At 39.9% G+C, this 22,295-nt stretch overlaps 2 protein-coding genes and 2 non-coding genes across 4 annotated transcripts; 2 read left to right on the top strand and 2 right to left on the bottom strand.

Annotated features, from left to right (window-relative positions):
- Positions 1–6,653: 6,653 nt before the first annotated feature.
- Positions 6,654–6,739, bottom strand: trnay-gua (transfer RNA tyrosine (anticodon GUA)). The gene is given in 2 exon segments: positions 6,654–6,689; positions 6,703–6,739. It is a non-coding gene; the product is annotated as a tRNA-Tyr (tRNA).
- Positions 6,740–7,121: 382 nt separating this feature from the next.
- On the top strand, positions 7,122–7,194 carry trnaa-agc (transfer RNA alanine (anticodon AGC)). Its single transcript has one exon. It is a non-coding gene; the product is annotated as a tRNA-Ala (tRNA).
- Positions 7,195–7,593: 399 nt separating this feature from the next.
- trim55b (tripartite motif containing 55b) lies at positions 7,594–12,509 on the top strand. Its single transcript, XM_085172746.1, has 8 exons — positions 7,594–8,168; positions 8,414–8,583; positions 9,666–9,843; positions 9,994–10,089; positions 10,743–10,976; positions 11,089–11,111; positions 11,498–11,622; positions 11,718–12,509. The coding sequence occupies exons 1-8, from the start codon at positions 8,049–8,051 to the stop codon at positions 11,888–11,890; spliced, it is 1,119 nt and encodes a 372-aa protein (XP_085028872.1). The 5' UTR covers positions 7,594–8,048; the 3' UTR covers positions 11,891–12,509.
- A 1,140-nt stretch (positions 12,510–13,649) lies between these two features.
- crhb (corticotropin releasing hormone b) lies at positions 13,650–15,312 on the bottom strand. Its single transcript, XM_085172751.1, has 2 exons — positions 15,100–15,312; positions 13,650–14,536 (listed from the first exon to the last, which is right to left on the bottom strand). The coding sequence occupies exon 2, from the start codon at positions 14,514–14,516 to the stop codon at positions 14,013–14,015; it is 504 nt and encodes a 167-aa protein (XP_085028877.1). The 5' UTR covers positions 14,517–14,536; positions 15,100–15,312; the 3' UTR covers positions 13,650–14,012.
- Positions 15,313–22,295: the final 6,983 nt, after the last annotated feature.

Raw genomic sequence — 22,295 nt, 5'->3', positions numbered from 1 at the left:
GATAGTGCAGGTACCTCTGGGAAATAACACAAAAAAGGTAGAAAACACAAATGTGCTTGTTTTCAGAAGATTTGTTTGGAGGAATAAGAAAATAAGTGAAATTTCTATTTAAATATTCTGGGTTTTTGTTTTCAAAGCAAATTTGGCCTTTGCAAACCCAGGCAGATCATTAACAAAGTAATATTGTGAAGAGTTCATGGAACACCTCGTGGCTGAGAATACATTCACAAAAGTTTTTAATGTGACATTTCACCTGTAAATGTCTAAAATGACACACCTTGCTTTTTTAAAAAATACCCGCCGCTGCATACACTACAGAGATGGCCAGCCACAAATAGGCTGTACCGTTTTTAACTGCACGTTTCTGAAACTGCTTAATCTAGCATGTGACGGTGTCAGTGGCACATCACACATGCGAGCACACGATGGCACACACTTTACCCCTGCTGCTTTAAATATACATCTTGGAAAGCTTTTTCATTAATTAATTTGCTCCTCTGCCATCTTTTTTTTTTTTTGCCATACTCACACAAAAACTACCACACACCATGCATGGTGTTATATACTAGCACTGAGCATCAGTCTCAGGAGTTTTAATAAAACAGGTAAGCTGCAAACCTGCAAATTCCCTTCGGTGCCACAGGTGCAGTGTCTGCTTCTGAGAACCCCCAACACTCCACTCCCCGAGGACAATGTACCACGGTATCCCTAATTAATAATCTTCTACTACACTGCAAGAATCACTGGAGTCATTTTATTATCCTTTAATGGCAGTTTTTTGAAAAGGAGGTTCATTATGTGCACACACAAACACAAAAACATAAAGAAACTGCGGATTTCTGATAGATGCTTATGATGCTCATATGTAATTTTAATGCTGGATTGTATTTATGATCAGGTTAAAACTGAAGAAATGAACAGCATGCTTTTGAAAATGTATCGCTGTATGTATCTGGAGCCATCTTGTGGTAAAAAAGGGCCATTACAATGACAGTGTGCTTTTATTAAAACAAAAAAATAAAAATGATGTTCATTTAAACGAAAGAGCATCTCAAATATAATATAAAAATATTAAATAGAATATCTGGTTACTGGTGTATATCCAAATCATCAATCATCAAAACTGCTTCCAGCTTTCTGAATGTTGCATATCTTCTACAAATACCGCTAAATCTTTCAATATGACAAGCTAATACAAAGATCCCACAAACATAGCTCACCTAATTAAACATGTATGCTTTATGTGGAAAAGAATATGTAGAGATAAATACTACAAACTACATAAAACGATCATTTCAATTGTTTTAAACTAAGGCCCGAATGTTTACCAATCGCCTCATCTCTCCATCTACACTGCGCACAATATATCTAATTAAAAAAAGAGTGTGAATCACAAGGTGTAACAGCATAATTGTGACTGCAGTGTCTGTGCTGTGCTGACGTCTGCAATGATGTCAATATGCAGCTGTGAAACATGCTGGACATACCCTGTTTTCTTTCTGCCACTAGATAGCACCCTTTTACTGTGTTGAAGGCCTGCACAAGTTACAGTGACAGCTCCATAGTACAAGTACAGTACGATACAGTATTATCCTTTATTGGTAACCATTAAGAGTTGAATTGTTTATTTATTTAAATGTGTAAAAAAATAAACTGCTGATAAACTGATTTATTATATAAATGTTATTAAGCAGTTGGATCAAAACTCAACAATTAACAGATTCGATGTAACACTGACATTTATTATCTGACATAGGTGGAGATAAAATATTAGCCAACAACTGCAAGGTTCTCTGCTTCTCCCCTCTCTAACTGTGCTATCTAAGAAATTACCTTGTAAATTATTTGGCCATAAGGCTGGTATAGATGTCTTTTGCATAACAAAAACTTGATTTGTTAACTGGCGAGTGGGTAGTCTCAAATACTTTAATACTGTGTCTGCCTCCGCATTAAAAACTACAAAATGACCTTTGCACCTTGCACCTCTGTTTCCCCCTCATTAAGGTCTCAGCACAGAAGTTAAGAAACGGTTTATTGATTCTGTAACGATGCATGAATAATTACCTCAATGACAGAATGAATATTCGCAATAATCCCACTATACTGTGTTCATGCTTTACCCTTAGTCTAAACCAGATACCTCCTGATATTTGAACAATCAGCTACCAGCTGTTAAAATCACCCTGCTTCACTATCCTATGAAACAAAGCTTTAAAGGACTGCATGGTTTACAGGCTGTGAGGTTTAAACCAGTCTGAGACAAGCACTTGAATGCTGAGTGCATCTCAGTTTCCCATGACCATGCGGTGCAGTGGTGCTTGTTAAATCAGGCTGACGTCTCTTTTACGTCACCGCAAGGCAGAGGATGTTACATAAAGTTAGGAGTGAAAATCAGGCTGATTGATTTCATCTTTCCTCTAATCAAGTGGCTTTATCGAATAGGATGTTAGACATTTATATGTGAGTGAGAGTTATCGCATCTCGTTCATCTGTTTATCCATCTGTACTCATACAAAGACTGAGTTATCCCAGAAAGAGTGTGGCACATTTTTACTCTAACTCCATTTTCATTTTCATTTAGTTCAGTTCAGTTTTATTGAACTGATCACAACAGCAGTCGCTTCAAGAAGCTTTATATTGTAATGTAGCGACCCTACAATAACAGAGTTAAAACCCCAACAATCAAACACTCCTTCTGAGCAAACACTTGGCGATAGTGGAAAGAAAAAACTCCCTTTTAACAGGAAGAAACCTCCAGCAGTACCAGGCTCAGGGAGGGGCAGCTATCTGCCATGACCACGGGTGTGAGCAGAAGAAGACGGGACAAAAGACACACTGTGGAAGAGAGCAGGGGAGTAATAATAAGTAGTTAAATGAGGAGTGGTGTGTGTGAGCACACAAAGAGTGTGAAGAAGAAACACTAAGGAAGGATTCAGGATCACCCAGTCCAGCTCAATCAATTTGTGGATGACAAGATTGGGATTTTTCTGCTCTAAAACATTGTAGGTTGACATGTTTTGTTACACAACTGAGCCAAGTTGTGCAATTTTGAGCCATATTATACAACAGCATGAAAGGTGCATTTTAAATAAGATCTTAATACAGATGTTAGTGGCCTGTATAGGGGACGGACTCTAAAGCCAAAGATAATGTGGCTACTGGAAAAATGCTGACTGAGCCTTTTTTTCAGAGTCACTCTTTGAGTTTTGTGGGTTGTTTTGAGTATTTTTAAGTAATTTAACATGGCTGGAAAGTGACTCGGTGAGTTTGTGTCTTGATCACAAATGACACAAATGACGTGATCTCCACATAATGAGATCGCGTCTAAGTTGAGTCAAGCCTGACCTTTACTTATATTGTCATGGATCCCAGTCTGTAATTTCTTTTCCATTAATCCCACTAACAAACAAAAAATATAAAGAAATATTAAAACATTTTCATAGCTTAAATGATCTGTATTCATTTACACACTACTACTTGTGTTTTGAAGTTATGGTCAAAAATAACTTCTAAATATATACACAGCAATGAAGTACTAGAAAACGTTTCTATTTATTACGATTAAAACAAGTAAGCTATATCTACACAGTGTGACAATATTCCATTATGCCCAATTAGATTTTCATGATATTGTTCATTTAAAAGAAACAGAATAAGGTACTGTACTGCGCTCTTGATCTGCTAAAGGGCTGCAGACCAGAAGCTATTAAGGTCCGACAGGCACAGATGAACCTGGAAGCATTGTAGAGGATAATCTGACATGCATTCTTTAAAAAAAATACCAAAAAGTAGAGGCACGCCTCCTCACTGCTAACCTTAAAGGAAGGTTCCTGCTCATTTATTCATATGATAGGGGATTCCTTACTTTTACAATGAAGTACATCTTATATTATCCAAACTCTTGGCTGTAACAGTACACAGGACCGCATGTAGTTTTCTTTTATAACTTATCATCGCTGTGCATCTGGAAACGCCAGAGAAAAGATCTATTAGCTGGGATAACTAAGAAGACTCACTAAAAATGTAATCAGGGTAATCACCGAGCACTGGATCTTCTATTTCTTGGAGAAAATAAATGTGAATGGTGCTGCTAAATCAACTATAAATATTTGGCGTACAGCTGCTGTATCTCTTTGTATGTAACTCCAGACAAAAACCCCAGTATGACCTCAGCAGTACTGCTCATAGTATCACAGTATCATAAACAGGCCTGCGTTATCATTTTGTTCACAGTGACGGCAAATCCTCGAAACTGCCCAGAGTATCACTAGTTCAGACCTGAACTATCCAGAAGTTGCATAAATGGATAAAGATCTGACCTTGCTTTTTTATTTAACTACATCCTTGGCATTTAAAAATAATGTGAAGCCTAGCTGATGGTGTCTGTGTTAATTTCAGGTGGAATACCTTTTAAGTCTTGCTAATTACTGTTCGACGTTAATATTTCTTCATCCCAAGCGAATCCGCGGTGAATTACTGCTACCTTTAAAATTACTATTCATTCCAGGGTATGATCATACTTTTTCTGACCCAAAGACTCTCAGCTCAGTGGATGATTTAGGACAGATATGGAGATGAAGAAGAAATGGACATTATCTGGAATTGCTCGCAGAGTTTTTAAATCACAGGCACTGACTGCTTGCCATCTGCGTGAATACAATATGACTTCCACCTAACTGAAATATTCATACAAGTGAACAGATGGCACCCTTTGCTCTGCTCCCTTTTCTGGTCCCTTATACACTTTCATCTTGCTTATGAGTTTGTAGACATCTTATGTGTGCGGTTATGTGTGAGCGCAGGTGTATTTCATGGCCTTGGCAGTGCATGCAGACCTTTTTCACGATTCACGCAAAGCACCGCTTACCAACGCCGAGCGAAAGAGGGGAACAGGAGTTTCACACTGTGCTCTTTAAATTGGCAGCTTTTAGCCTCAAAGGCAGCACTGTCTGGCATTCATATTGGCCTTTCATCTCCAAGTAATCTCCACACTGCTCTTAATTTGTCAATCTTTGTTGGATTTTTACTAACAGGCGCTGCAATATTATGAGTCAGATAGTAATGGCTGAAAAATTATGAATTCACTTCAAACACAAAGACATAACCCAGAACATCTTCTTAATTGATCTCATTTGAATTCACTTTTATCTAAATGGCGAGCATCTGAGCAGCCTGTGCTTGTCGCTAATGAATATGTAATCATGCTAGTTCAGCCTTTTTAGAGGTTACTGATTAAAACTGAATAAAGTGGTGTGCCCACAGCATCACAAAATGACTAAAAACTTCATTTGTAGTACATCACAGAGAAAAAACACATCAACAGAAAGGAAAACTGGGTGAGACACACATGAAAAGCTAAATGACAAAAATTAGTAAGAGTGGTGTTTTACATTTACATAGACTTGCAAATCACAAGAGATGGGAACTTTACTATTTGAATGTGTATATTTCTCATCCTTTTCCCCCCCATTTTATTATTATTTTTTCACCTTTTTCTCATTTCTTAAAGTTGATTCCTAACTTGCAAACCCCGGAGGGGACACTAAATGAAACAAAGAGACAAATTAGAGAGTGTGAGAGAGACATTCATTCATTTTCAGTATTGACATCTGTCTAAAATGTTTAAATATGACTCATTGATTCTGCATGAAAAGCACTGTGTGCACATCCATGTGGCTTTATATAAAAGGAAAAGAGGTGCGAGGAAGGCAGATGTCATATTGTATGAGTCAGATGAAAAGAAAAAAGAAAAAGAGGAGGTATGCTCAAATGGGTCAGAAGCTTCCACTATGAGGATCCTGCTACGTTCGCTTTGACATTGAGTTTCTAATTCAAGAGTATGTAAATATTTTTTGTATAGGTCAAATGTTTTGAAAAAGTGCATCTTTAATTGCTTCGTTTGCGTGGGGCATTTAGACGTGACAAATATTTGGAAATAAAGTGAGGAACTCATGCAGATTCATGACGATGAGCACTCCATTAGCAGAGGACAGGGGTTTTAATTTGTAATTGAAATACCGCTAATGAGAATCAGTGGACGGAGGAATAACAATCGTGCAACAGCACAGAAATAAACAAAGGCGCTTTATTAGTGTGTGACGCTTGCCACAGTCCTCCACACAACTGTTAATTACGGTCTCTGAGTCATCCATCTGAATATGTTCGCAGCACCTTTGTAAGTCATTTCACAGTCAAACAAAGTGATAAAGTCTGTTTTCATCATGAGTGGAGAGATAATCAAACACTAAACAATCACTTTTAAATTCCCTTTTTGAACAGAGTGCTTGCAGGTGTGATCATTTTTTATTTAACATGCACAGCAGATTTGCAGGATATGCTGTGTATTTGTGCTGACTAGACCGTCACTGCAGGCAGTGCAGTGCCAAACATTTTCAAGCTCACTTCTATCTTTCATCCACCCAAAAAATCTACTCGATTCTGTGGGAAAGTTTAAAAAAAATCATCAAATCTGTTTTTATGGATTAGCATTTATTTTTAGAAAAATACATTAACTGCCAATACTAGCCATTTTTTCAACATCTGAAATATGCATTTTCATTAAAAGAAATGATTAGAGAAGCTTCATAGAACAGAAATTCTTAGCAAATTTGTAAAAGCGCTCAGAATTTCGGGTGGGGGGAAAAAATACTCTCTCCTTCGAGCCGGAGTCGAACCAGCGACCTAAGGATGTCTGAGAAACCACTACAGTCCTCCGCTCTACCAACTGAGCTATCGAAGGGAGCTGACGACTACTGCCAACTCATGTGTATTTATAAGATCGGCAAATATAGCGGACGCCCTGTTCGGTTAACGTGTTTTCCGGAAATTTGCATTCGCTACTGTTTTCCACTTGAGCTAAATGGTTGGGTGTAAGAGTTTCCCCACATATCTCAAGTAACTTGGTGTCCCCCAAAGGAACTTTAACATTGCGAGCCTTTCAATAACTTAGCAGCTATTAAACTGTTATTATTCATATTCGTTAGAGGTAACCTAGACAGCTTAATAATGCTACCTTACCGCACTGTATTTCGGCATGATATCCGAAACACTACACCGCCACATTGGAACGACTACGTATCTCACGAGCAATAAATATACAAACGACGAGCAACTTCTGTACCGGGGAATTAGCTCAAATGGTAGAGCGCTCGCTTAGCATGCGAGAGGTAGCGGGATCGATGCCCGCATTCTCCAATAACATTTTCATTTTCATTCAATGTAAGGCCTTTAACATGCTAACAAACACCAAAATGTTTTAATTGAATTGTTCTTTTCTGTTGTTTTTTTTAAAAAATAGTAGCAGTTATCACCTACTTTTAAGGATGCGGTGAATACACCCAATGTTATGGTGTCGTCCTTATGCTGTTCTCTAAGTGTAAATACCCATGTGCAAAAAACGCTTAACACATGCCATAGTTTGTTTAATGCTAGGTATAATCACCATCACTCCTTTAATTAGGAACTTAGCCAGCAAACCTATTATTGTAACAAACCTTTCCTGTGCGCTGTTATCTTCCCTCTAACGTAATGGTCTGTTCCAAACTTTGACGGAAGTCACATTCGATAGCTTCCTGTGCTAAGTTAACATTAATGCAAAGCTGGCACTTGATTGGCAACATGGTAAAAAGGTGCCGAGTACTACGTGTTTTCAGTAGAGATTTTCAGATGCTATCAATAATTTTAGATCTAAAAGTCACATGGGTCATATGATTGCATCTCTTGCTAAATCACTCGCCCCCACCCTATGAAACGCATAGCTACATTGCACCCAGCGTAGAAGAGGCTGGGGATGGGCTGCTGTTCAGCACTGCCCTACTTAGTTTCAAATATGGACAAGGCAAAAATGGCAACCTTAGACGTGACAGCAGTAGCTGCTAAAAACAGAACTGACACAGAGGAGATAGGAGTCTACACCCTCTAGGACAAACGTAACAGGCCTACTACTTAGCCTGAAGCTGGGCCTATGATAGACTGCTTTTAGAAAGGATTTCATACTAAACTTTTCAGACTTTTTAAGTTGTTTAGTTGTGTTTGAAATCGTTGACACCATGGACAACTTGGAGAAACAGCTGATTTGTCCAATATGCCTGGAAATGTTTACAAAGCCTGTGGTCATCCTACCCTGCCAGCACAACCTGTGCAGAAAATGTGCCAATGATGTTTTCCAGGTAAGCTATTGAATGGCTCAAATTGGTAATTATTTATAAAGTTGGTCTGAATTTTCACATATCAAAGACCCAAATAGTGACATCAATTTAACACCCATAGGCTCTGTTTACAAACATGTGGACTGAATATTAGTGATGGTGGTTTGAAGTTTGTGTTATGGACTGTTAATCCCCTGGATTAATATTTCATAACTGCTGAGTGAAACAATGTAATTATTCAGAGCTTCACTTGTTGTTGTTTACAGGCTTCAAACCCGTACCTTCCAACAAGAAGCGGCTCGTTGACCTCTGGTGGCCGTTTCCGATGCCCGTCCTGCAGACACGAGGTGATTCTGGACAGGCATGGTGTTTACGGCCTGCAGAGGAACCTGTTGGTTGAGAATATCATTGACATGTTCAAACAAGAATCCAGCAGGTGAGACAGATCAGACATTTGTCAAAATAACAGAAAATGAAAAGAATTCTTCATGTCTGACAGGAGGATGTTTTCATTAGTGAAACTGCAGTAAAGTATAGTAGCAGGAAGTGAAACACTGGCTTCTGAGTCAGAGATCTGCAGTGGGTGAGAGGGCATTTCTACTTGCGGTAGTCATCCACACAGATTTTTGGGGATTTCCCCTTAAGAGGAGATCGTTGCCCGACTAGTAGTCATGTCCATCATCACACGAGCCAAACTGGGAAGAAAGGAGTGGGTCGTTACCACCTGAGGCTTCAGATGAAATCACTGCGAGATCTTGCGTGAGACCACATTATTTGACCCGTTGAGTTCACCTGATGCAACGCGTGAGTGGGTGTTGAGCCGCGTGGGAAACGGATCTCGAGACTGCATTGTAGGTGGTTGACAGTTGGTGTTGTTAATGATCCGTCATCATCTTTTAAACCATCTCCTCGGTCTAAAATGTAAACATTCGCATCCTCCAAAGAGTGACGTTTATCCTTAAAAACAAGCAAATGTAATCTACTCAAAGTCAGGACCTTAAACAGGTTGTTCGTGCTCAAAAAACCCCTTTAAATGTGTTTGAATTAAAGCAATTCTGCAAAGAAGAGCAGGCCAAAATTCCTCGACAGGTGATGTGAAAGACTCATCGCCAAAAGCTTTACAATTACTTTTTCACACGGGGCAGGTGCATTTGGATAACCTTTTCACTTAAAAAAAAAATGAAATCATTACTTAAAAACTGCATTTTTTTTAATCTTTGTCTGACGGTGTGACGTATAAACTTAAGAAATAAGGAAGGGGGGAAAACTTTTAAGCTATATAAACATGAATCATGTATGCTTGCTCCCACACTACTCAGCAATGATGATGACCTATTGATTACAGTGCTGGCAGTGCATGTGAATGACAGGGCACACCTGATGGGTCATCGATAAGCTGTTGAGATGCCGAGATGTGTAACAGTGACATTATCAAACTGACACTGCATGTCACATCAGTATGCGGTCAAATGTGTAGCATCACAGGACACTACCGCTGTTTTCATTGCACCTCAACAGCAGCAAACCAGCACCAGAGAAAAAGGAAGAAACGCCCATGTGTGATATTCACGAGGACGAAAAGATCAACATTTACTGCGTGACCCACGGTGTGCCCACATGCTCCATGTGCAAGGTCTTTGGAGCCCACAAAGACTGCGAGGTGGCTCCTCTCAGCAGCATCTACCAGACGAAGAAGGTGAGTCCCGAGATGCTTACAAAGGCTACGAATACTGTCAGCCATGGTGATGTGTTTTTTACAGTTTCATCATGAAGTATATCATAGTATAATCATAGATTTACCCCAGATTTGAGTCTGTAGTCATGCTGCCGTGTCCTTGCCCCCTAGACGGAGCTGAGTGACGGGATTGCCATGGTGGTTGGTAACAACGACAGGATGCAGGGCATCATTAGTCAGCTAGAGGAAGCCTGTCGTGCCATAGAGGTCAGTGTCCGACTGCTGCAGTGCCTGGCCACTCACTCACGCAGCAAGCCTCACTCCGTGCACACACTAATGCACCTGCACAGACGACCAAACTGATGTAATGTGTCCTTGTCACGGCCACTCTTTCTGCTTTTATCCATCTGCGAGATTTAGACAGAGAGGCAGTAAGAGGAAAATAAATGTTTTGGTTCCACGGACTGCTTTAATCTCCCCTTTTCATATTTTCCCCTACGCTGGGTCCACATACACTAGTTAGAGCACCCTATTCTGCCTTCGACCCACTTCCGCGGACAATAAAACGAGCAGTGTAATTGATAGGGCGAGAACAGGCAGCTTTCTTATGGTTCACGTGCCACAGTTGGACGTAGTAGAGAGGAAGCTGGAGTGACTCCAGTCCCCCGTGTGTCACTGCTGTGGCGTCATGCACATGGCACCAACTGAACGGAAGGAATTTTGCAGTGTTTAGACATCCGAAGAATGAAAACAACAACTAGTTACCGCATTTTCTCTCATTTTGAAATTCTAATGTACTTTGAAACTGAATTGCCTACATTTCCCACCCAGAACTCATTAATAAAGAATGGACCTGCAGAATTTATAATGTTTCCCTGTGGGTGTGTGGGTGTTTTCTTCACTTGTTCACGCACGTACAGGAGAACAGTCGGAGACAGAAGACTCTGGTTTGTGAAAAGTTTGACCACCTGTACTCTATCCTGGAGGAGAAAAAGAGAGAGATGAGTCAGAAGGTGACAGGCGAACAGGAAGAGAAGGTAAACTATATCCGGGGCCTGACAAGGAAATATGGAGACCATCTGGAGGAGAGCTGTAAAATCTTGGAGATGGGGATCCAGACTATGGATGAGCCAGAAATGGCTTTATTCCTGCAGGTCAGAGCTGCTACCACATGGGGTTTAAATTTGACATAATTTTAGCCAATTCATAAAAGTTTATCAGTATTTTATGTGCATGTTCAGTTGAACTCTCCCTTGTGTCTTTCAGAACACAAAGCCTCTCCTCAAAAAGTAAGTATGCTGTTTGTTTTTCAATAATAATAATTGCACTGGTAAGAAGATGAGGGGGTTTTGCAAAAAAGAGAGAGACTACACTGCCAGTGTAAAAGTCAAAATCCTTTCTAGCTAATGTTTTTTAATCACTCCCATGATTAATTACATCTGCACTTACACATAAAACCACAACTCTAATAGAGCGAGGTCACACCTTCCCTCTGGTAGCTGTGGAAAATAATCCTGTGAAATGTTGCAAATCACTATCTTCTGCTGTGGCATCCTGAAATAACTTGCCAAACGTGCTAAACATCACAGATTGAATATATTTAAGACGTGTTACCATGACTTTGTGAGGCAACATTTAGTCCTGTGAATATCCTAAATGAGACGTATGTGCTCAGGATTGAAGAGGCATCCAGTGCAGCGCACCTGGATAAAGTAGAGTTTGGCTACGAGAGTATGGATCACTACAAAGTCGACTTCAAGAAAGAGGGCAAGGCCCTGCGGAGCATCGACTTCATCCAAGGTAAAGGAACAGAGATTACGGCTTTAATTTGCTTCACACCCCTCAGTGTTGTAGTTCTCCAGCCTTCATCCTTTTTTGCCTTAATTCTCACACAGATGACGAAGATGAGGATGAAGAAGATGAGGCTGCAGGAGCCGGTGCTGAGGAAGGAGAAGGATCACAAACTGTTCCTGGAGGTGCTGTTTCAGCCACCTCTGCCCAGCCTTCTGCACCCCCCCAGCAGATGAGCTCCTCCCCCAGCGTACCCACGAGCACTCCCTCAACTTAGCTGTCAGCCATCGGCCCTGACAACACCTAAACCAGAAGCAGGATTGATTGTTGCTCCTAAATGTTGACCTCAGGTCAGCTGTGATACATTTATAGCCACAAGGGGAACCTAATCTGTGTATGTAGATCGTAAGGAAGGCAGAGATGTTTTACTTCTGCCTCTTTTGTTGTGATTGGTCTATCACAGCATTCGGACTGATTTAATCTCTTTTTCTCTGATTAAAAAAACATGCTTTAGTTCCTCCTTTTCATTTTGAACATGCTTAATGACAGAGGGACTTGGACTGTCATTCAGCTCTTTGCAGAATTCAGATGTACTCAAATATTTTTTTTTATGTGGTTGACCTTTTGAGACTTGCTTCTCAAACTCCATCATTAAAAAAACATAATAGGCGAGCCGCTGGTTCTCCTCCCTGTTGTATACTTCTTGATGACTGATATAACTCTGTGAGTAATGTAGCAGAGTGATAAAATGAGCACTGTGACATTTCAGTATTTCCCACATCGGGCTGCTTGCGTTATGTTTAATATTCTTCATTGTAATGTGCCACCGGTATTATTTCCCATGATGATATATATGAAACATGCATATTATATACATTAAAAATGATTTGACTAAATACCTTCAACATACTTTTTCACATCGCTATTTGACACTAGATGTAAAAAACAGTTTTGTTTCTTCGTAATGCCTTCTCTTTCGATCCCTCTTCGTCTTTCCACACTCCTATTGGCATATTTCTGTGGAAGGAAATCCAGCTCAATGCGTGAGTGCCTTTTTTTTTTTGGCTTGTTCAGACATTTTTAACATCCTTCTCCACTGCATGATCAGGATAACACTCCTGCATATACATATGAGACCACAGTGAGCAAATATGAGTGCTCCCATATTTTTAGACCAAAGCAAATAATTTGCTGCCCTGCGATGGCCTCACATTGCTGTAACTCCACCGCTCAGGTAGTCCACCATTCAACGACCATCTGTTATTTTACACCGTGTCTCGGTGAGTTGGATCCTTTACAAACGGGCTCAATCCCACATTAAGCCTCAAGATGCTTTGCGGGCCAAAAAGAATAGGATGACTCACCCACGGCTCTTGTTTAGCGTAGCCTGACACTGGGGGTCAAGAATCAGCGTTCACATACACACGCTCACACATAAACACACACACACAGTGTCTTTGACACTAATTAGCTATCAGTGGTGCATCTTTGAGCTAAGCGTGGTTGCCTCTTGCTGGTATAATGAGAATTGCCTCTTGAGGATTAAGGGTTTAGAAGAAGAACGCTGTATGAATGTTCACTGCGCTGAAGGGTTGTTCAGATTTTTGGCAAAGTACTGCAGTTAGAGCTTTTTTTGTGTGTCTGTGTTAGGCAGAAGGCATGAACTGGCTCCAGAGCAATGCCATGGTTAGACCTATGCAATTCTTTGCACTGAGTTAGACAAACCTTTACCAGTCAGCATTTATAGGCAAGACTCGAGATTCTGTGGCCATTTGTGCACTCTTAAAGTTGTTATTTACTTCTTTTTTTTTTTTTTAAAGTTTCTTTAATGTGGGACTACAAATCCATGTGTTAAAGGTCATTAGAAAAGTGCGTTTTAATCAGATTACTAGTCAAAGTTAATGGGATTATTTATTTATTTTTATTGGAGTTAGTGTTAACTAATATGTAAGGATATCCACAGAGAAATGTAAGCAATGCTTTTATTTTTTTTATTAAAAATATAGATATAAGACGTTCTGTTGCACAACAGAAAATGACTGGTTGCACATAAGTTTATTAACAAACATAAATATCATAAATACAGTGATTCATAATCTAAAAACAAAATGCCAATTTTGTGAATGCAATTCATGTCTTAGACGAAAGTATTTTATCTCAAATATGAAGAACGGCATATCTCTACAGATCTGACACCAACATTGAAATGGCAAGGTACAATCGGCTCATTATAAGTCAAGCCCGTTTATGCTCCATAGTTTGAGGTTAAAGCTATAAACAATAAAGTGATAAAGCAGCACTATATTGTACAGAGCATGTTTTGTGCTGATGGCAAAAATGCACAACAGAAGGAGTAAAAGAAAAAGAAAGGGAAGGGAGATCTTTGGCGGGCTGGGAAATCATTTCCCGAAGAGCTCCATCATTCTTCTGTTATTCTGCGCTTGCTGAGCCAGCTGTTCCGCCCTGGACATCTCCATCATCTCCCGGAGCAGATGGAAGGTCAGATCCAGGGATATTGGCGGGTCCTCGGACCTTCTTCCCCTCTCCATCGAGTCGTCCCCGCGGTCTCCGAAGCCGCTTATGAGCGCCCTGATGTTCCCAACTTTCCCCTGTAAAAGACGCCGCGTCAGCTGGAGTTGCAAAGCTCTGTTGAAGATGGAAGGTGATCCGCCGGGATACATGGACGTTGATGGGAAAGAGTTCGAGTCCCCGTTGCCCAGTCGGATGAAATACTCCTCCCCAAGCCTCTCCAGAATCGGGCCGGATTGCAGCTGCTGGGCGTTTTGGGTTTGTAGAGCTGGGACGCGCAGAGTACTGCCAGGGCTCTCAATAGCCCGACATTCGTAGCGCGGTAAGAAGGCAACTAGCAGAATCACGGCGGTACCGAATAAATTGAGCTTCATGTCAGGATTTCAACAGGAATCTGGGAAGAAAAAGAAATACATTGGGTTATTTAATTTTGGCACGCTCGTTTTTCTTGCTGTGGCGCGAGATGTGCCGCGTAAAAAGGCAATTACGCACGTAAAAGAGACGTTTCAATAATGTAACGGGCAAATTATAACTATTGCTGCCGCAGTTTATTTTTATTATTGTAAGATATTTTGCGATCTGTTGCCACCTGTTATTAGTAATAAGACTATATATTGTACAACTGATCTGCGATGTGGAATATTTACGCGTAAAGGAAGCTCGAAGATTAGAATGAGGAATTATTGTCTTCTATCATTATACTTAGTCCATCCCCAAAAATGAAATCAGAAATGAGAATAGAAAGATATCAGCAAAGCAAAAAATCCACTTTATCATCTACAAATCCACTTTATCATCTACAAATACAGTTTTTAAATGTTTGCTGTGAAGCACAAAGAAGTCTTTAATTAAGCAAAGTCGCATTGAGCTGTGCTTGGGGAAAAGAATAACTAAAATGCCAAAAGAGGGAAAAATACGAATTCAAAATGTGGGTAAAATTAATGAAACTTTTCTTACCTTCAGGCTTTAGAGGTGGTCCGCTACAGCCGTGTAGGTTGCCAGGTAGTTGGCGAGATGCCGCCCTCCTTCACTTCACTTTGAGGAATCAAGTATATAGTTACTTAAAGGATAGATGCTGGATGGACTTATATAGCCACCCTCACTATAAGTGTCGCGCTCCAAGCTGAGATTGAGTCTGCGCGTTCTTGCATGGGTGTAACGTGAATGGACGCCTCTGACAAAGTGCTTTAGTTTAGATGAGATGAGTCATATGTGAGTGCGCGCGCACGTGCACGAGCGTCTACCTCGGCGCTTTCAGAATAGGCCTATAGGTGACACACCTGCCGGCATTTTCACTTGAGTTTGTTAGTTGAAAAATAATTCCAAGGGTTTTGGACTCAATGTGGCAAATAATCAGAAGTTAAAAAGTAATATTTAGACGAGGTAAGTCTGAAACTATGTTTTTTCTTCTTATCAGTCACTGCTCATTTTCATCACGTGTCTTATAAAAGACAAAGGAAGAAAAAAACCTTCCTCATCTGACGACACCATACAGTGACTGCTACTGCCTACAAAATTGCAAAAGTTATGTAACACTGTGGAAGTGCGGTAGTTTCAGGTATGACATTTTGGTGCAATCTTCAGGACTCACTTTGTCTCTGCATTTTACACCACAAGTATTCCAAAGCAGTTTTCCACCTGCCCTGTGTTGCATTCAGTGAAAGTGCATTTGCAAACACATCAGGCTGGGAGAGAGAGAGAGAGGTATTGTCTCCCAGTGATTCATTGCTGCTGCACATATATACGTCACCACCTCTACCAATTGGCCACCTTGCTCCAGAGGGGCCCACCGCCAAGCCACACTTGCAGGATGAAGCGCTTATCCATGTATTAGAAAAGCGATTAGAATTTTAAAAAGCTCAAATCTTTAACTTTGTGTTTCTGTCTGCTTTACCTGCTTTACATTTACCTGAGCATTTGTGCAATACCTTAAAACAAGCAATTCCTCCACAATGGCAGAGGATTTCTTTTCAGTTCCATTTGTTCATTAGTTTGTCTGTAAGCAAGTTTAAGTAAAAACAACCTGGCTGAAATTCATGAAACTTGGTGGAAAGTTGCCTATTATAGAGCCTTTTAGTTGTGCAATGCCATTAAATGAGCACTAATTCTTCCACAAAGGCAGAGACAGAGGATGTGGATTCCCATATGGCAAAATATGTTGATAAAAAGATGGCCCTTTCATACTTACACCTAAACTTAGAATGCATGGTAAGGCAACCCTTCCAATTAATGCTTAACCGTAAATCCATTTCATTCAGATGTTCAGACCGGGAAAGAGTAAGATTCAAACATATGTAGAGGTCAAAGTGACCTAACAGGTAGTGTGCACTCAAGTAAAATCAACCACTTTGGAAAGAGAAAGGAAGACAGAGCAGAGGGGAACATTTGATTGTGTAAATGTAGTCATGAAGTGCAGGATGGTTTTTCTTCAGAAAAAAAGTACTGTCTTCCAAGATTCATGCATTACCTGCATTGGTTTTAGTGGATTAGAGGATAATATGCAAAAACCTCGTTTCCCCTAGCCTCTCCACTTTGTCACTTTTCATGCTCCGTTACTGCTCAAGGGGAGGTGTCAGGTCCCATCATGAGAAACACATGTTGTCTGACACAAATAGAAAACACCGCCATGAGAGAGGGACTGCTCGTGGTCAATTCACGTCACCTCATTTTCAAATCACCGTCCCTGGACAGATCACTGGGAGAGAAATCCTCTTCTGCGATGCCACCCCGGAAAAGACTTGGGCTTAAATTATTATCTCTCTCTTTGCTCAATTAGAGCGAGTCTTTTAGATGATTACATTAGATAAAACCCAAATGATTTGTCCTGGAAGACTGGAATGTTGCCACCTTTCCCGCTGGCGTCTTTTGGCGAGACACTCAAAATGAATAGATGAAATTGGATTTCCACAGCACACAAACTGCAAATTGCCAAAGAAAAAGTATTTTACAGAATCACTGTCAGAAGAGCAAATTCTCCTCTGCAGCAGATTCATTATTTGATCATTTGCCTTTCCGGTGCTTCTCGGTGAACTTTCCCTTCGTGAATAATTGGACAGCTTTCTCCAGTGGATAGAAGCGTGTTTTTCCTAATGCATGCTTGACTTTCGTAAACAAAATTTTAATAATCAAAGTCACTCTCGCTGCTTAAGTGAGTGCAATCGCTGGGACTGCAGAGCCCAGGGCTAGACTACCACCTGACCTCAGTCTTGTTGCTGAGGTGTCCTTCTGGTTTATAGTGCAGTGATATAACCTGTTATAAAAACACCTCTAATAGAAGTGAGAGCCTGGCCTTTCATTTTACAAAGAAAAAAGACATGGACAATTTTACAGAAATGGCATTTCTTGTTTTACAGTTGACCACAAAACTACTCAAAGCTTTCATACAATCAGCCAACTAGTTATATGGTTAAACATATACACTTCAACCATGGCTATTTAAGGCTAAGAAGTTTAATTTGCTATGCAAGAGGAGATCTGCCAGTATCCCCATAGGGTGGCTTAATGTTAAAGTGTTCTTCAGTGAACCCCAGCTGCTTTTGAAAAGAACTGTTTTGATGAATGTTTCAGGATTTGACACAAAGCAATCTTTTGAAGGTTTCAATGTCATCACATCTTGAAAAATTTAATGTGACACGGCTGGCTTTCTCTGGCTCTTCCTAAGACCGTGTACGGTAACCCATATGAGAATGTGTGATGCAAAGTTCTCTGTAATGCAGCGAAGCCCCCCGAGGGCCATCTGTCTGTAACGATCTACCACGTGCAGGTCAGAAGCTTCACTTTTACTCGTTCACATAGCGGTTGCCAGTCTTGTCACACAAACGCTGTGAAATGGAAATAATGCCTGTAAGGATGATACTGGAACTCATAACAGAGGCAAGAATAGCTCCAGTGTTTAAGTTGAATAAGCAAGTAACAAATTGGTAATTACAGTATGTGTTTTTGTAACTACAAAATACCTGCAGATTACTTTTTTGGGAAACCAAAAGTTTGAGTTCATATTCTGTGCCTATAGTCATTTTAAGAGATAATTCTGCCAGCTTTGTTCTTACTCTGTCCTGATATCTTAAAGATACTGAGTCTTTTTTAAGTTTAGAATCTCTTTTCTGTTTGTTAAGAAAGACATAAACTATACTAAGTTTTTTAATCTAAAAAGCCTCCATCCATTAGTCCATTTATTCTCACTGTCATAGATCGAGAGGTGAGTTCGCCAGTTTGTCACAGGGCTCGTCTAAAAAGCTAATTTTATATTTCGATTAAAAATTAAACAGACAATATTGTATACCTGTAATTAAAAGGATCGATTGGAGGGTTTAAAGACTTTTTTTTGTATAAATCACATAAAAACACCAAAATCAGCTATGCACCTGGCTGGCTCTCATTGCCTTTTGCCACGAGACCCTGTTTGCTCCCATGAAGGTATAAAATTTTTAAAGATGTCACTGATACATAGTTTCTTTTTAAGTGATTCCCTGGAACAGCTGAGGTCTAAGGTTTTCAGCAAAGGTCACTCAAATAACAGTAAAAGATCCATTTAATGTTATTTCTGATTGTTCACGTCACCAGAATTGTGTATGCTGCTGTGAGTCTCAAGGATTGAGTGTGTAAACCAGTGCAACAGTGAGCACGAGGGTCACGCATTTTAAATAAGAGCCCTATAGCACATAGAATCCTTTGGCTTATTAGTAACATTAATTCTTTTGTATTGTTTATACGCAGGAAAAGATGAAACTGTACAATAGATTACAATCCAGATTATCTTCTAATCTGGACACTACATACTATACTGTCACTTTCAGTGTGACAAACCAGTTAAATATGACTGCCGACCAAGGAGGAGGTTTTTAAATTATATTTTTTATATACAGTCACATGGTAGCAAATAATTACATTCAGGCATGTAGACAGGGTCAAGACAACCAGCTGAAGTTCAAAATGAGCATCGGAATGGCATAGAAAGATGATTTAAGTGAATGTGACATGGCTGTTGCTGGTCCAAGTATTTCACAAACTGCTGATCCACTGGGATTTTCCCATACAGTCATCTCTAGGGCGATCGTGGCTCAAGAGTTGGGAGTTACTGTTGCCTAGGAAGGCAACAGTAACTTAAAAAAAATTACTCATTACAACCACACAGTCACCGATCTCAATCCAATATGGCACTTCGGAATGTGGTGGAATAGGAGAGTCACATCATGGATGTGCAGCTGACAAATGCACAGAAACTGCGTGATGCTGCTGTGTCAATGTGGACCGGAATGGCCCACATTGACAGAGATTTTGGTCCACATCCAATGTGGACCAAAATCTCAGAGAAATGTTTCCAGCACTGCTGAATCTACAGCATGAAGCAGCTCTGAAGGAAAGGGGGTCCAGCTTTGTAAATGTTTTCACAGACATGGGTTTGTACAATGCTTGCAGAGATGTTGACGCATCATTCTTTGCTAAACTTTGATTTGACTGGTAATTTCCTGTCATTTGTCCAGCAGTCACATTATGTGAACTGAATATGTTGGCTCAGTCATTTTTCTCAGATTTGTCCTGTGAAATGAGACATATTTAGGGGCCTGTCTCTGTTTCAGGAAATACTAAATGTTCTGCTTCTGTGCATGATTTCAAGTTATTATTGGTGAAACTTTATTTCAGTGATACGTGACATACTGTTCTAACATTTCACTCAAAGGCATGAGACAGCAAATCTCCAATCCTAGAGTGTGATAAAAAAAAAGAAAGGAAAAAAACTGTCTTGGGAGAAATCTAGGCCAAAGCCATTCTAGCAAAATTGTAACCCAGTTTTCTCTTTGATAATACACTTTGACCATAATTGTCTCTTTGGGGCCACTTAATCTGAACATATATGCTGATGCTGTCTTCCCTGTGCACCCTCATGGCTAAGCTGCGAATCATCTATAATTCATTAATTTTGTCTAATCGTTATGCAGCTATAAAGTGTGATCAGTGGCAGGAATTTCTCAAAAAAAATAAAAAGTCACGTCTCCTTTCAAGATTGACAAACATCAAATACATTGATGCTGGCAGTTATACAGATCAAAGTGACAGAAGACAGCCAGGCAAGAAACATTTCGAACAGCTTTCTTTATTCTAATCTTGGATTGTCTCAGAGCGCTAACAACCTTAAAAGCACTCTTCTTCCTTTCAACACAGCTCTCCGCACACCATGTAGCAATCAGAGGCATAAAGGCTGAAATGGTTGAACAGGTTTCTTCCTGTCTTTGTGAATGTCCATCATGCTGCTCTGTCTCACAGCAATCAGTGGTTACCTCAGATATTTTTACATAAGGGCTCTTTATGTGGGTTATGACCAAATGGAAGTTTATCAGACAGAGCTAGTTCCCAATAAGTGGAATCAAATGGTTATAATGGCCGTTATACCCCTGTAATATTTTTCTTATGTGATATTTTTAATGTCTGTGGTGGTGTTTTGGAATTTGCTGAGAAGATGCCATCAGTTTCAGAAACTGCAGCATCTATTTATGTCAACTGGTGGGCTAATGAGATAAAACCTGACAGTGTATAGAAGTGTGTGGTCTTTTCTCACTTTCTTTACCTAAGCATGCTTGCTGCATCTTCTGTGTGTTTTTTGTTTCTGTTTTTCTAGATTAAACCACTTACAGCAAAACTCTTGTTGCAAAAAAAAAAAAAAAAAAAAAAAGAAACAAAGGAAACAACAATGGTTTTATTTAAATAAAAGGGCATAACATGTTTGGGTATTCGCCTTCAGGAGTACAGAATTAAATTAAATTAAATTCAGTTTTATTTAAACAACATTGATTCACAACATCAGTCACCACAAGGTGCTTTATATTTTAAGGTAAACAATAAAGAGAAAACTCCAACTATCAGATGGCCACCTTGTGAGCAAGCACTCTGGCGACAGTGGGAAGGAAAAAAGCAGTTTTAACTGGAAGAAACCTCCGTCATAGAGAGCAAAGTGCTATATTAGGAGGATATGGTACTATGAGGTCTATAAGATAAGACAGGATCTGATTATTCAAGACATTTTATGTGAGGAGAGGGATTTAAAATTAGATTATGGAATTGTTTTTTCTTTCTAGTCCCTGTCAATAATCTCACTGCAGCATTTTGGATCAACGGAAAGTTTTCAGTGAGTTTTTTGGACAACCTGATAATGAATTACAATAATCCAGCCCCGAAGTGATAAATGTATTAAATAGTTTTTTCTAAATTTAGAGCGATTGCAGAAATGGAAGAAAGCAGTCCTTCATATTTGTTTAATATGCACATTGAAGGACACATCCTGGTCAAAGACAACTCCAAGATCCCCAATGTGTTTTGGGAGGCCAAAGTAACGTCATGCAGAGTAAGCATCTGGTCAGATACCATATGCCTACGTTTTTAGGGTCAAGTACAATAATTTCAGTTTTATATGATTTTGGAAGCAGGAAATTAGAGATCATGCAGGCTTTTGTGTCTTTAAGACATTCTTGTTGTCATGGTCCGGAGTCTGTGACTCCATGTTTATGTTTTAGTTTATTATTATTCCATGGTTTTGTTTATTCTGGGTTTTTGTACTCTCCTTTTTTCTTGTGTGTGTTGTGTTCAGTCGGAGTGTTTCCTGTTTTATTTTGAAGGTTCATGTCTCTCGTCAGTGATTCTAGTTTCACTCCCCCTGTCTCGTCATGTCCAATTATTCCCAGCTGTGACTCCCTCCTGTTTCCCATTCCCTGATTGCCCTGTGTGTATTTAAGCCCTGTGTTCCCTTGTCTTCATTGCTGGTTCGTCTGTGTATCTTCCTCTGTCTTCCTGTGCATTCTCCCCGCGTTGTTCTCCCTGCAAGTTACCCTCATTCATGTTCTGGTTTTGTTGTTTTAGTTTTCCCAGTTTAGAGTGTTTTCAGTTCTGTTTCTTGCCACCCTTTCCTTTGTTTGGTATATCACTGTTGGAGTTACTTAACTCCTTAAGTAACTCCCCATTCACATAGAAAAACTGGAGTCTATTAGACAGATATGATTCAAACCACTGCAGTGGCAGGGTGAGGTTAGATAAAAAAAAAATAGCCATGATTCTCTAAATGGAAATCAGTGCACAACCTGCTTCCAGAACAAAATGACTGGATGTGCATCAGAAGTTAGTAAGGATGGTCTCTGTATATAGCTTGCTGCCCTCTGGAAAAC

The sequence above is a fragment of the Neolamprologus multifasciatus genome, chromosome 9, assembly GCF_963576455.1.
Source record: "Neolamprologus multifasciatus chromosome 9, fNeoMul1.2, whole genome shotgun sequence".
In the NCBI taxonomy this organism is placed as follows: Eukaryota; Metazoa; Chordata; class Actinopteri; order Cichliformes; family Cichlidae; genus Neolamprologus; species Neolamprologus multifasciatus.
The sequence above is the reverse complement of the archived record's forward strand: the minus strand, read 5'-3'. Positions and strand labels throughout refer to the sequence as shown.